General features: G+C 43.3%; 7 protein-coding genes across 7 annotated transcripts; 3 read left to right on the forward strand and 4 right to left on the reverse strand.

Moving 5' to 3' along the window:
- Positions 1 to 1124: 1124 nt before the first annotated feature.
- On the forward strand, positions 1125 to 1988 carry SAMD00019534_028290 (hypothetical protein; the record flags this gene model as incomplete). The annotated part of the gene is made up of 1 exon (XM_012900962.1): positions 1125 to 1988. One exon carries the CDS (start codon positions 1125 to 1127, stop codon positions 1986 to 1988), a length of 864 nt encoding a protein of 287 aa, XP_012756416.1.
- A 1737-nt stretch (positions 1989 to 3725) lies between these two features.
- Positions 3726 to 6853, reverse strand: SAMD00019534_028300 (hypothetical protein; the record flags this gene model as incomplete). Its single annotated transcript, XM_012900963.1, has 2 exons — positions 3726 to 4829; positions 4931 to 6853. 2 exons carry the CDS (start codon positions 6851 to 6853, stop codon positions 3726 to 3728), a joined length of 3027 nt encoding a protein of 1008 aa, XP_012756417.1.
- A 1008-nt stretch (positions 6854 to 7861) lies between these two features.
- SAMD00019534_028310 (hypothetical protein) lies at positions 7862 to 8275 on the forward strand (the record flags this gene model as incomplete). Its single annotated transcript, XM_012900964.1, has 1 exon — positions 7862 to 8275. The coding sequence occupies one exon, from the start codon at positions 7862 to 7864 to the stop codon at positions 8273 to 8275; it is 414 nt and encodes a 137-aa protein (XP_012756418.1).
- An 868-nt stretch (positions 8276 to 9143) lies between these two features.
- SAMD00019534_028320 (hypothetical protein) lies at positions 9144 to 10733 on the reverse strand (the record flags this gene model as incomplete). The annotated part of the gene is made up of 1 exon (XM_012900965.1): positions 9144 to 10733. A coding segment is annotated over one exon (1590 nt), but the record flags the coding sequence as incomplete, so codon positions are not given.
- Positions 10734 to 12354: 1621 nt separating this feature from the next.
- SAMD00019534_028330 (hypothetical protein) lies at positions 12355 to 13203 on the forward strand (the record flags this gene model as incomplete). The annotated part of the gene is made up of 1 exon (XM_012900966.1): positions 12355 to 13203. One exon carries the CDS (start codon positions 12355 to 12357, stop codon positions 13201 to 13203), a length of 849 nt encoding a protein of 282 aa, XP_012756420.1.
- Positions 13204 to 13317: 114 nt separating this feature from the next.
- Positions 13318 to 13530, reverse strand: SAMD00019534_028340 (hypothetical protein; the record flags this gene model as incomplete). The annotated part of the gene is made up of 1 exon (XM_012900967.1): positions 13318 to 13530. The coding sequence occupies one exon, from the start codon at positions 13528 to 13530 to the stop codon at positions 13318 to 13320; it is 213 nt and encodes a 70-aa protein (XP_012756421.1).
- Positions 13531 to 13702: 172 nt separating this feature from the next.
- Positions 13703 to 14669, reverse strand: SAMD00019534_028350 (hypothetical protein; the record flags this gene model as incomplete). The annotated part of the gene is made up of 3 exons (XM_012900968.1): positions 13703 to 13887; positions 13971 to 14363; positions 14435 to 14669. Coding segments are annotated over 3 exons (813 nt in total), but the record flags the coding sequence as incomplete, so codon positions are not given.
- Between the last annotated feature and the right edge of the window lie 117 nt (positions 14670 to 14786).

Below are 14786 nucleotides of genomic sequence, written 5' to 3' on the forward strand. Positions count from 1 at the left end.
CAATAATAAATAAAGATGTGGATTATTAATCCATGTTTCTTATGTGCACATAATAACAATCAAACTCACACTCATCACTCACACTCAATCCAATGATTACAAATGAGTATGTGTGTTTGTGTATGTATCTGATCAGGACAATGCATTTAGTGTGGTTGTAGATGTACAAGTGTGGGTGATCATATCTTAATTTGATCACTTCCAAAGATGTCTTATTCTCAGTGAGTGATTGAATGAATGATAAACGTCGGACATATTAAGGTATTGATCAATTATTATTATACAATCGAGTGTCGACACTCAAAATAAAAATATAAATATAAAACTATATTATAACTTCAAGAATGATTAATATTATTAATTTATCCATTATCATATTGATATTAAGTAAGTATACAAACTATTGAATATTTATTATTGATAATTAATCAAAGTATTTTAGATAATATATTATTTGTGGATGGTAATGTTCGTGCAAATGGACATCCATTCATTGATGGTACACCAACAATTGCTAAACAGGTTGTAGTTTATAATATGGAACAATTGGTTACAATCACTGGTACAAACTTTGGTACAAATAATAATATTACAGTATTATTAGGTACTCAATATACAAGATGTAGTGGACATGATGGAACATTAGATATAGTTATACCAGATGAGATGATTGTGTGTCATAACTTCACCTGGGATTTTGATTACAAAGAGAATCGTCTCGATTATTCCCTTGACCTTGGTTTGATCATGCCAAACAGTACCGAAACATTGGTTTATGACAAGATGTTCATCTTTAGTAATTTCTACTATGGTTGCTCTAACGGTCCATTTGCCAACTTTTGTAAACCAATACATACATGTACCCTTGGCATATGTCAATGTCAAGACAGTTCACGATCAGGTCCATTCTGCAGATATCGTAAGTGCACTACGATATGTTTCATGATCAAAATATTAATCACAATATTACAGATCACCAACCATTTGCAGCAGACCTGAAGAGAAATGAGACTTACCCAAGTTTGTATTATTATAGAGCTGATGGTATGGACTATGGCATCGGTTGGATAATCAAGTTTGATAACTTGTACAAATGGAATCCGGTATCAAGCACTTTTGAAGTGATGGTCGACTTTACAAATGTGACTTGGGTAGTATCCTACTTTGCGGACAATGACACTTATATATACCGGTTCAACAAGACTGGTATAGCAAGCATGGAGATTGAAATGGCATTCAGTCGGAGGCAGTTCGAGTACACCTATGTAGACTACAACACGACCATTCTACCTTATACTGTACAGTTCTGGATACGGCTTGCTGATACGCACAAGTATACAGACTACGAGGTTGGGTACCAGATCAAGACTATCTACAAATCCGACAGCGAGTGTAGCGACCCCGTTACCCACTTCCACTATGAGATCTATGCTCAAAGACGTTTCGATATGCGGTGGTTCACGTTTATGAAAGCAGACACTGCATTGTATGCTCGGCACTCATCTCGCTGTCTTGATGGTGCCGCTGGTGTGCAGTCATGTCCACTGGATATCCTGGAGAGTCCACTGTCCGAGTCCAAAGGAGAGGGATACTTCCTTGTTCGTATACCCGCAGTGAATCGAGCGGTTCGAACCTACTTTGACATGCTTATCATCAGTACCAATGATTCATTCTTGAACTACACGAAGTCGAGTTGCTTCTCTTTATTGCGTGGCGAACCCTTGCTCACTGGCTGGCTACTACCATCAATGGTGCCACTGATCGTGGTGTGTCTTGGTAGCTTTGCGGTTGTGATCGTCTTCATACTGATCATGAATCGCAAGGCACTCACATTTGGAATAATGCAAGATGCAGATGACAGTCAGTCATCAGACCTTTCGGACACAGAAGAGACCATCAAGGAGACCTTTGACATTGATCAACTTTGTACAGAATTGATCAATGGCGGCGATCATCATCATCATCATCACAAAGAACACTTGAATTAATGAAATAACTAATAAACAATTGTTATTACTTTATTATTGCTCAATGTATTTAGTATACTCATGGCTGAATGATTGTCGAGGCGTCGAAGTTGGCATGTTGTATGATCTGAATGTGTCGTGGGGCCATTGATCACAACTTGGATTGATGGGATGTTGGGGAATGATACCAATACCTTTTTGAAGTACTGGATGATTCTATGAGTCAACAATGTTGGTTGGTTGCCAAGGACAACAAAGGGTGCAAAGCTGAATGATACACAACGTACTTTGGCATGGCTTGCCATTTGATTGTTGTCATAGTAGTCTATGTTGACTGGATTGATGACTTTGACATGATCAGGGTATGCCATGCTACCAGACAGATAGTCGATTTGATTGAATGTTGGGACAGCCAAACTTTTTAGCATCCCAGGTATGTGGACATTCGCCTTTCCTTGGCAATAATCTCTACCGAATGTCAATGATGTTAGTGCCTCGGGAAGTGTCCCCTTGGGCAATGGACAGTTGAACTTTTCTCCAAACTCCAAAAATGTAAGCGACGATGGTAGTTGACAGAACCCAATCACTTGATTATATTTGCTGCCAAATGATAGTGAAGTGAGTGTAGATGGTAGGTCGAATCCCTTAGCTAATGAACTTGATTTCGACTTGATCGGCCATGTGAACGAGTCTCCAAGCTTCAGGTCTTGAAGAGAGTTGTGGGCACTCAGCTCCAATGGCTCATTGTATGGCTCACCTATAGATAGGCGAGTCAATGATGGTGACAAGATGCCAACTTCTATCAATTGTACCCTAATTTTGTATATGTGAAATCTGTTAGTGTACTCCAATGACGTGAGCGTAAGTGGAAGGGAGCCCGGCATTATTATCCCTCCTGGATATAATATCAATGATTCAAGTGAGCTTGGTAACGACCCAGGGATGATGAAAACACTCTTTGTTTGCCCAATGTCCAAGAACTTAAGTATCTTAGGCAAAACATGCAACTCTGGACAGTAGTTGTACCCAGCGACCAAGTGTGTTAGGCTAGATGGGAGGTGCTCCATCGAGAATTGATATTCATTTCCAAAGACTAATGTTCGCAATGACTCAGGCCATACATCTGAAGTGATCTGATGATTGAAGCCATGGCTTAGAGAGAGGCCGGTGAGTGAGGGAGGCAGCGAGCCCTCCTCCAAAGGGTGATTGAACATTCCCCTGCCTGGATGGTGGGGATCAAACGACAGGCTCAAGAGAGAGTCAGGCAGTGATCCTGGAGTGATCGGCTGTTGAAAGTTGTAGCCAAGTGATAGATGGAGGAGTGATGATGGTAGGGTACCTTTTGTAATCGGACTGTTGAATGCTAAGTTAAGTGTAATTCTAGTGAGTGTGTTGGGTAGAGATGTTGGTTTGATCGGTCCCATGTCATATGTGTTCCAATTGAGTAGTTCAAGTACTTCAACTGGCATGTTGTTCGAGGACCCTCCTAACAACAAGTCACAGAGCAATGTTCGAAAGGATTTACATGTGAGCGATAGACACATGCTATCCAATGTATTAATATATGAACCATCCTTATTATTGGTATTTATCAATAGTCTAAATATTGACCTTATGATAGTATGAGGGAGCAATTCCATGTTATGTATCTCATTCTGTCTTTCTGTCTTTTTGATCAACAAGTGAAATGAGATTATTGATGATCGTGATCAAATATTTAGATTAGACCCTTGCTCCAAATTTTAATATAATATTATATTAGCTTTGATAGACGAACTTTATGTCATCAAAGAAGATGGGTCCTTTGATGATGGCGTTGTTGTCTGAGCTGGAAAGTTGAATACCCGTGAAGAATATGTTGTCCTTGTCAGTGATCTTACCAGAAACTAATGTTTCCATTTCAATTCTCATCAGATTCCAATAGTTTGGTATGATGTCTCGTGAGGTGATTGTCATTGGCGGTAGGATGCTTGGTTTGCCAGGCGAGATCAAACTGATGTTGAAACTCTGTCCAAGTGAACTGCCTCGAACCCACAGTTCAAAATACTTGATTGATGGCGCCACAATACATGACTTGTTTCGACAGAGTATCCTGATGAACTTGCCTGGCGATGGTTGGAACGAAATGAACTTCTTTCCATTGAGCGCCATCGATTGATTGTTGACTATCTTTGCGCCGTCAGTACTGTTTCCAATGAACATCGGATTGATGGCCTCGTCAAACAGTGTCAATGATTGGCCATATAGTGCAGTGCGACAATCACAATTGTGTAGATTGCTCCTGTCCTGGACCAAGGTGATTCTGAGCTGTTCACATCCTTTGAGTGGACAGTAATAGTAGCCAGGTCTCTCAGAGTCAAGTGTCAACTGAGTGTACAGCATTCCGGTGGGGCGATTGTAGAAATAGTGAAAGGCGTCCACATCTTGCAATGAGTGGACGGGCTGCAGATCATGAACGAGCGTCTGGCCAATGACCTTCTCGACCGTGATGTTGATGATCGAGTTGAGACCAACACATGATCCGAATGTCATATTGTCGCCCTTGTCCCAGTTGACTGCCTGGATGTACACTTGGGGTGGATGTGGATGTGCTTCAAAGTGCAGGGTATATCTGTAGCCCTTGAATCCAAGACCAAGGAAGTGATTCCTTGGATTGTGATTGGGTATACCAAGCAAGTTGATACTATTGTCAAAGTAATCATCTCGTACAAATGTAAGAGATGTCTCCCTTCCATTATAAACAGTATTCTCTGTCGATGGATTAAACAAATAGAACTGTGTTGCATTCTCTTGGCATAACAATGCATTCCAATTCTCCATCATCAAACAGTTTGATGTCTGGTAGTATGAATATGGACGAGTCTAATCGATTGATTGGGGATGATGTTAGTTCAATGATTGAGTAATGGAGTGATTGATGGAGTGACGGGAACGGGATAGTTCCAGTGAACGAACAAACATACCAATACAGCACCTGCTATGCCAGTTGATGATCCATCCAGGTCTTTGATTGTTTGTATTTTGTCACCATCAACAAGGGAACTCTCGAGATGGAATCGAAGAGTGACATCTTCAAAGGTGATACCCTTGAGATATGATTTAACTGATGTCTGCCAATCATTGAATCTAAACCATCCGATTGCACTTATATTCCTCGGTGTGCTATCTTTCATGAATGACCTGAATGTAACATTCACTAGCATGTTTGTGCCATCATACGCTTCGAAACCTCTGATCGGCATGTTACCATCCTCACCAAAAGGGTTGGATCGACCACGTCTTGCCGGTATCCATGATGACGCCTGTCCAATGTTGTCTGACTCGCCGACAAACACTGAGTTCTCGATGATCTGTGTCTGTCCTGGGTCCTCGGGGAAGTTGCCCTCGCTGGCCAGTGTGAATCCAATGGCGTTGTCTGCGAATGCACAGTGGGAGAAGACAAGACTGCCACCCCGCGCCCATCCCCCTCTCCACCTGTTCTTGTACGTGGTGAGACCCTTGAACACGGATGTTGCAGCGGGTGAGTCAAAGTCGGTCGAGTCCTCCCTTGGCTTATATCGATTATTGTTCATTGAGATATACTGTTGAGGCTGATCAGCTGATGGCACGGTCAACTTGAGTCCTTGATCAATGATGATTCCATCCTGATTGGAGTGACAGGTGTTGTTCTCAAACTGGGCCACAACAGTGAACACTGGTCTGATGTGCTGGAGCACACCCTCCACGGCAGACTCACCCGAGGGGAAGTCAGGAAAGAGGTACCAGAAGCCAGTGATAGCCGAGCCTCCCGCGGCATTGTTGGTCACAGTGTTGTTGGGATTGGAGATCCAGAATGTGGATACTGCATTGCACTCGGTACAACTTGTGGCGTAGCCATTGAAGTCGAATGGGGCGACTCGGGTACACATGTCACAGTTGCGATCGGGTGGTGTGAGCAGGCCATGTCTGGTCAGCAGTCCCAAGTTATTGTCCAGCACATTGTTGGTCTCGATGGCATCGCACAACATGAAGCAATGTCCAATATGATCGTAGGCCACATTGTTCTTGACTAGCAATCCGTGCACCGCGTGAAGTACGATGCATCGACTGTATGATTGGTGGATCCCACAGTCCTGAATGTAGGCGGGCCGGTCGTATCCGCCGAGTTTATCGACTCGGCCGACCATGTGAAAGTGGATAGGGTATCGCGATATCTCGTGTGGCTGGCCCACATTGAACAGCTCAACGCCATGAAAGTGTGCGTTTGTGAAGCCACCCGTGATCATGATGTGGCCGCCAAAGGAATAGTTGGGAAAGAAGTGACAGACCATCTCGGTTGACACGCACTTTGTGTCCTCCATGCTGCCCTGTACTAAGATGTTTCGCGTGAGCAGGCCGACTTCAGCTCGCTGGTCCACTCCCTTGGTGATTGTGCCCCAGTGCATGTAGACTAGCGGGTTGCGCAGACGAACTTGATTTGCCGCGCACTGAGTACAAGGCAACAGCTCATTCTGTTCTGTTTGGAACTGATCATAGTCCGTTGATGAGATTACAATCTTGTCCCCAGGTTGCCATGTCACATTCGTTGCCAGTGTGATTATGGGTCCGAGAATGTCAGATGGGTTGCTGGCCTGTGCCGTCACATTCAGACGTGTCCAAGACGGATATCGCACCTCTCCATGCATCTCGATCGTCCCACCCTTAGCCACGGCAATGACCTTCTGACCATAGTTCTTTCCAAACAAGTTGATGCGTGGCTCTTTGTCCTGTGAGTAGCCTGTAAGTGTGATGGTCGTGCGGTACTTGAACCTGCACTCCTCGCTGCCAATGATGATTCCGCCACCGTTAAACACAGAGATTGAGCCAACCTTGAGTTCAATACCTGGTGCATGCTTCCATATCAGCATACCTTTACCTGACAATGTTATAGATCCCAATGGTGGAGGTGAGGTATCCAACAACACCGGGAGAGCAATATTTATACTGCCACCTGCCGCTGGCAATGTGTTATTCCACCATATTCTTGCATCGGACCATCTAAGTAATGTAGGGTCATCATAAGGACAACCTGTGAATGTTGTTGTGTTTGTTGTTTGTGTCGGTGTTGTTGTTGGTGTTGGTGTTGCTGTAAAGTCTTCATTAAGTTTGAAACTTGTTGCATTTGCCCACCCAACACTTCCAATACAGAAAATGACCAAGATTGTTAATATTGGTGATGAGTGATTATACATGTAATAGTATTAATAATAATAAATAATAGTAGTACAATTGTAATTAGGATTACATCAGGTATCGCAACTTAAGGAAGTTGCTCGCTGATTGTCGTACGACTCCATTCAAGATGTATGATCATTGTCGCAAACCACCAACTCATATACTTAAATGTGATAACATTGATCGTTGGTATATCATCATCCGCTGCCACCACCACAATCAGTTATTATTACTTCCAAACAAACAAGTAGTAGTGGTTGTGTGTGACGAGTGTAAGTAATGACAAGGGTGAGATCAATGGACCGAGCACTGTGCAACATCCTTAAGAGTGATCAGAACACTGTGTGATTTACAACAACGTGAGCCAGTCCACTCAATCACTTTGTTTTTTCAAGGAACAAGGCCATGAATTGTCCTGCCTCTGGATTGTTAGGATAGGGCTTGACCTGGAACTTTATCATACTTTAATCATGGAATAATGAGCCTCCAATATATATTTGAATATCCCAAATTGGATATGATTTAAAAGTTGTTAATATTAATTCTCATTCAATTGAAGGGATGAACAACTATAAAAGTAATAACATGTTGTTAGTATTCAGAATTTAAACCAATATAATATAATAATAACTAATCAAATCTAATCAAATATGTACAAGTCCATCGCTCTTATTGCTGTGATCATGATCGTTTCGATCAGTATGGTCCGTGCCGTCGACCCAGTCTACATCCAGGCCAACTGTGATGCCAACAAGGTCACTATCCCATCATGCGCCTCCACTCCATCAGGTGCCAAGTCTAGAGTTAATGTCACCGTTCTCCCAGACATCTGTGTTGTCAACTCTGACTGGTGCAATGACGCCCCAATCCCAGACGGAGGCTCCTACAAGCTGATCTCCAACAATGGATCATACGCCTCTTTCAACATCTACAACAATCAAGCTGATTGCGCTGCTGGCACCAACTTGGTCAAGGTCTTTGACAACCTCTGCAACTCTTGTGATCCAAAGTCCGGCCAGACCATCAAGTGCTCCCTCAAGAACTCTGCTTCCGCCCTTGCTTCCTTCGGAATGGTCACCGTTGTTGGAGTTGTTGCCACTCTCATGTTCCTTTAAGACATCTCAATAAACCCAGAATGAGTTATCAATTCAAAAGAATTGATTGTATCAACCGAGACAGAGTGGATTGTTTGTTACATACGGTATATATATATATATACATGTATATCCAGAGGCTAGTCGTAATCCAATTGGAGATCTACATTGGTAAATGGGAGAGAATTAGTGGCGGCGCCAAAAGATATGATTTGGTCTGGAACTTTGGTACTGACCAACTACCGACCATAGGAGTCTTAAGACAATGTATTTGTTATCTCTTTAGAGAGACAAGTAAGAATATGAAATATGACCTGACATGTGAGGTTGAACTATCTTAAGTATTTCTTTGTTCTTGGAAACACAATGCTATCATCCTTCTTTGGACATGATCTAGACATGCCCATATTTGAAACATTCACAAACTATCAAAGATAGAGATAGAGAATAAACAAGAAATGGAGGAGAAGTATAGACAAGATACAAGAGATTTGTTGAATAGATGGGTGGATGCATTCAACAGGAAGGATTATAATGCAATGGCAGAGTTGTATGATGTGGACGCAATCAATCATCAGGTTGTAAGAGAGCCAGTAGTTGGCAAAGAGGCAATTAGACAGATGTTCAAACAAGAGCTTGATAATCCTGATGTCACAATGGTGTGCATCATAGAGAACATCTACGTAGACACTATACAACATTGTGCTATGCTCGAATGGCGTGATCCCCTTGGTCTACGCGGATGTGGATTCTTCACCATCGACAACAACTCCCTCCTTATCAAATATCAACGTGGCTACTTTGACCAACTATCATTCCTTAGACAACAGCATATACCACTTCCAACATCCTAATTAATTACATTAATAACAACAACTAATATACTTTATACAATGTCATTACTACTACTACTACAACTGCTACTTCCATTACTATAGTCCTCTGGAAGATAGCGATAGAGATAGTGTGTTTGGAGTCGACTTGATGTGATGGAGCTGATGTGATTGTAACGGATGTTGGTGAGCATGTTAAAGTCGAGTAGACTGAGTGATGGCGAGACAATCTTGAGATGTCGAATGGTTGTGTTGAGGGAGACCCCTCGCAGCAAGTCTTTGACAATCTTCAGATCGCTGACAACTCCAAAGTCAACCTGGCGCAATGTTGTGTTGGCAGATATCGCGTCTCTAACAGTTGGATTGCTTATTACAGTCGAGCCCAGGACGGTTGGATGTAAAAGGGTGACCCGGTCCACGTATAGGCGCTGAAGACACTTGGTGTTGAGGAGGAATGATGAGACTGCTGTGTCCAGGCTGAGACTTGGTAGCGACACACTCTTTAGCGTGTCCAAGTTGCTGTTGAATAACTCGTCCAAGCGAGCTGCGGCGATTGTATGATTCTTGGGTATGACGAGCGAGGTGACATGAGGCAGTGCCACCGCGGCCGTGACATCCGAAGCAAGATCATCGACGCCAATCTCAAAGATACGTGGCTTGGATGCCACGATTCGTAGGAATGGGAGGATGGAGGCAACCCCCAGGCAATGTACTCTTGTCAATGAGTTGTTTTCGACCAAGAACTGGAGGAACTGATCATATACGGGCTTGGACCGATTGGTATGTATGATCAGTGATGATAGACGAGTCCCCAACCTGCCAGGTCCAAATACATTATCTGCTCCATTGTCTGTGATCTTCAAAGTGAGTGCCTGTAGCCTTGGGAATGAGTGACTGGGCAACTTGAACGCACTATTGTCAATGTGCATCTCTGATATGTATTGCGCCAGGTTGATGTTGCCAGGTAGTGACCTGAGCCATGAGTCAGAGTCCTTATTATTGACTCCATCGGCACTCTTCAGATGATCAATCACTTGATCAACTTGTGATGACGTTGTTGACGTCGATGGTATATCGATTGAGATTGCTGTGGAAAGATGATCCTTTGCCATGGATATTCGCGATAGACTTGATGAACACTGACTCAACAATGAGTGCAGGATTGATGTATCAACGATCACTGGTAGAACAAGATGTATTGACTCGAGTGATTCGAGTATGGGTTGAAGGTCACCTTTGTAATCCTGTAGCATTCCCAGTCTGATTCGCAGGGATCTGAGTGATAGTGGACATAATGGATTGTCAACAAGATGTTCAAAGACTGTGCGCAAGGGTGTAACTGGCTGTGATCCGTAGGGTATGGTGGCGGACAGGTCCAGTGTGCCAAACATACGACGCACATGATGTAGCCATTGTTTGGACACACGATCTAAGCTGAGTCGCCATGGGAATGGCAGAGTCTGATCATTCCACAACAATGACACCAAGTCAAAATGCAAGTAACTTGGCAAAGTAGGCAAGTTATCCTGGAATCGTACCGAGTCCACAGGTACACTGACTATATTAATAAAGTTTGACTCTGATGAGAACAACTGATTAGTGTCCTGTTCATGGTGTTCGAAGCGATCCATCATTATCCTGGACATCCTGAAATGTGGGTGTTATATGTTGGTATTATTGATTGATTAGGTGATTGAGTGATTGAGTGAGTAATGAGTGAGTGGAGGCAAGGACAAATGCTAAGATGGTATTGTGTGAGACCAAAAGAAGAAGGAATTGATCATTTGGTTTGATTGATTGATTGATTCAATGTTGATAATTGATGGAAGACAATTGTCTTCTATTTATAGGAAAGAATGTTCTATCATGTGCTCGATGGATTCATCATCCTACCAGAAAAAACAAAGCGTGTGCCACCCATTAGTGATGATAAAGGGCTGAATGATTCGACTGCCCTGGTATGTCGGTGTGGGGTGATCACCAAACGCACCCCCACAAATGGTGCGATTTTGATCTGATCTTTCATTGATTCCCTGGTTGGGATGATCAGCTGACCTAACATCCGAATATAACCAATTTTACAAATAAATAAAGTTAAATGATGATCCAATGATGATGTAAATGTGGACTACATCATTTATAAATACAGATTGATTGAATGATCCATCATGTTGATTGAAGAATGTTTCAACACTAAGCTACAGGTCCAGTAACTTCAGCCTCCACGACAGTCCACGACTGCGACAACTGGAATCAATCCAACATCAACGACGACTGTCCGCCACTACGGCATCGATAGCTGGTGCTGGATCAACGATGACACTGACAACATCGATGTAACCACGACGACGTTCACTACTACGGCCACCTCCACCAGTCCAATGACTGCTGTTGACAACCACAACTGGCCAGCGAGTCAATCCACACAGTTCCAACTGTGGTCGACCAGCACACAACAGTGTCATCATCCCATAGGTCCTGTCACGTCCTCGACCAGAGCCACCGCGGCCCCACCTTTAACCTGACCTGCTCGTTCGCAAAAGGTTTGACCTGGCACTGACCTGATGTGTTTATATGCGCTTGTCAAAGTATACTGGGGTTGGCTTCTGCTTGATCGAGATATTCGACTACTACATAGATAATTATTTGTTTGTGACAATATCTGCTGCTGCTGCTGTTGTATCAAGTTGAAACAAATTGAAACACAAATGAATCGGAAGAGACCTTTGATCGACAATTCTTTGACAACTTGAACTGAAACAACAATACATGATCGATCAATGAATGCAACAACAATAGTGCAACAGATAGTCAGATGTCTGTACCCACGTCCTCGCTACTGCGATCGCGAAGAATATGGCAGGTGGTTACAGTTGGCATTGGTGTCAAGATCATTCCATCAACATGTGCGACAATGCAACACGTATCTAAGGTGTGATGATCTATCAATCATAGAGTACATCGAGTCGCATTGGAGTGACAATGCACTGGCAACAATGTCCCCATCACTGTACTCACTTAGTTACCTCGCTTTCGAAGAAGTCGACACAGACCACAACGACAACAAGTTGAAACTAGCTAAATGTCTCGAATCGTTATCATACCTTGAGACGAATGTGATGGCAATGGCACATCTTGTTCAGCTCAATGTGGGCACTCTCCAAAGGATATATCTCATGTACGGGTGTGATAATGAGCAGCCGGCTGACGACTCACTGAAGACAGCCCTAGGGCGACTTCATTTCAGCAAACACACAATTGGAGCAGATGGAGCTCGAACTTGGAGAATACGACGACACAGACTACTTCTTCGTTCCAACGAATCATCCAGGCATCTCCAAGTTGACCTTTATTGGCGATCGTCTTCGGATATTCTACCAGTGTCACCAGCAGCCTCAAGAGCTGTTCAAGAAGCTTAAGACACTGCCGTCACTCCAATCGCTCCACTTCCACTTTGATGAATCATGGGATGGCGAGAATGACGACCGCACATTCTTCTACGATGGTCTCATCGAGCTGCTTGAGCAGCAGCGTGCGGCAGGGTCACCCATCACTCAGCTGGGTCTGCGCTATCGCAGTCCCGACAAACGACAAGAGATTAGATTCTTCAAGTATCTCTTCCAGACGCAACCACTGGTCGATCACGTCGACTACTCTTTGTCTGGAATAAGAGGACTCCCATTCGAATTCGTTCCCGTGATCACATGCAAAGTCAACAAACTGGAACTGAATGGATGTATCATGGATGATATGTTTAATCGATATCGTGAATACTACGATGACGATGATGATGATGAACAAGACATGGTACCAAGGTTCCAATCATTTAACAATGTTGACAAGATCACAGTGCTTTGTCACCAGTCCTACGACTTTATATCGGGACTGCTCAGATACAACACGCAGTCATTGTCAATCGTTATCAAACACCTTCGTCCCGTGCCCGTGACCAACGGCGACGTTGATGGACTTCAGATGGTCATCGATGCCATTCAAGACAATCCACTGCTGCACAATGTTCAAATTGGCTTGAGCAGACACCACGACTACACCAGTCTTCTGGCTGCTCTCCAGCAACATCCAAACCACGCTACACTGTTAACAGTGAACACTTAAAGCCCTTAACTAAATATGGAATGGATATTGATTTATTTAGTTCATTGTATCATACTTGGCAATGCTGGTACTCCAGACGATGACATTGTTCCTGATGGCCAAAAACTCTGGCACTCATGGGACCGACTCGATGAAATCCACGAGCTTGGATGTGACTTGAACGTAGACGACGTAGTGGGAGCAGGAGTTTTGGGATGCACCGGCGCAGTACTCGAGGGAAAAGTCATTGTTGCCTCGAATAGCAAATGGAGGAGAGTTGGGTGTGATGAACACTCCCTTGGTGTGCTTGTTCCTGTGGCCCACAGCGCGGTTCTCGACTGGCCCCATGGCGACCGATATGACACCGAAAGGATTCCGCCTCCATAGTTTGCCATTATATAGGAATTTCCCATTTGACCAGGGACCAGTTTAACAAATAAATAAAGTTAAATGATGTAAATGTGGACTACATCATTTAAAAATACAACAACTGATCAGTTGATTGAATGAATGAGTATGTTTACAATTTTGGAAGTCTAAGAGCACCATCTAGTCTGATGACCTCACCATTGAGGTACTGATTCTCGATGATGTGAGCGACCAAGTTGGCAAACTCATTGACGTGACCAAGTCTGTTTGGATATGGTACAGTGGCCACAATCTTCTTGACAGCAGGCTCTGGAAGCATGGCAAACATTGGTGTGTCTGATTGATATGGATGGTTGATATTAGTTCATAGTGAATGATTGATTGATTGATTGATTGATTGAATGAATGATCAAACATACCGAATACTCCTGGTGCGACAGCCATTATACGAATGCCAAGTTGTGCGAATTCTCTGGCGAGTGGGAGGGTCATACCAGCAACACCGGCCTTGGATGCACTGTATGCTGCTTGTCCTTGTTGACCATCGTATGCGGCCACGGAGGAGACGTTCACAAAGACACCCTTCTCCTCACCCTCTACCTTGTCCTGTTTGTTGATTACATTTGCGCAGAGACGCATAACATTGAATGTACCAGACAGGTTTACATGCAACACTTTGTTAAATACATCAAGTGGATGAACACCCTGACTGCTAACAGTCTTTACACTAAGTGCAATACCAGCACAGTTGATTGCACCATGTATCTTGTTGAACTTGTTCAATGCCAGTTTAATAGCATTGTTAACAGACTCTGGTTTGATTGATTGATTGAGTATGATTGAGTGAGTATGTGAGAGAAAGAGAGAGAGAGAGTAGACATACCCTCAGATGATACATCAGCGTTGGCATAGATTGTCTTGTCTGAACCGAGTTGTTTGACAAGGGCATCACCCAACTCTTGGTTCATGTCTAGGATAACAACGTTTGCCTTCCTTCTAACAAGCTCGCGAACAGTTGCTTCACCCAATCCACTTGCACCACCAGTAACCAAGAATGTCTTTCCTTCAATCTTCATAGTGTACTTGAGTATATATATGTACTTATCTAAATATGTATATGTATGTTTAATGAATGATTGAATGAATGTTGTTGGTTCAACAACTCAAGATCAAATGAAAAGTTGGTTGATTGATCAGAGGTCTCCCCCCCTTTCATTTCTAGTTCAACATTCATT

Source organism: Acytostelium subglobosum, assembly GCF_000787575.1.
Source record: "Acytostelium subglobosum LB1 DNA, scaffold: scaffold5, whole genome shotgun sequence".
Taxonomy (NCBI): Eukaryota; Evosea; class Eumycetozoa; order Acytosteliales; family Acytosteliaceae; genus Acytostelium; species Acytostelium subglobosum.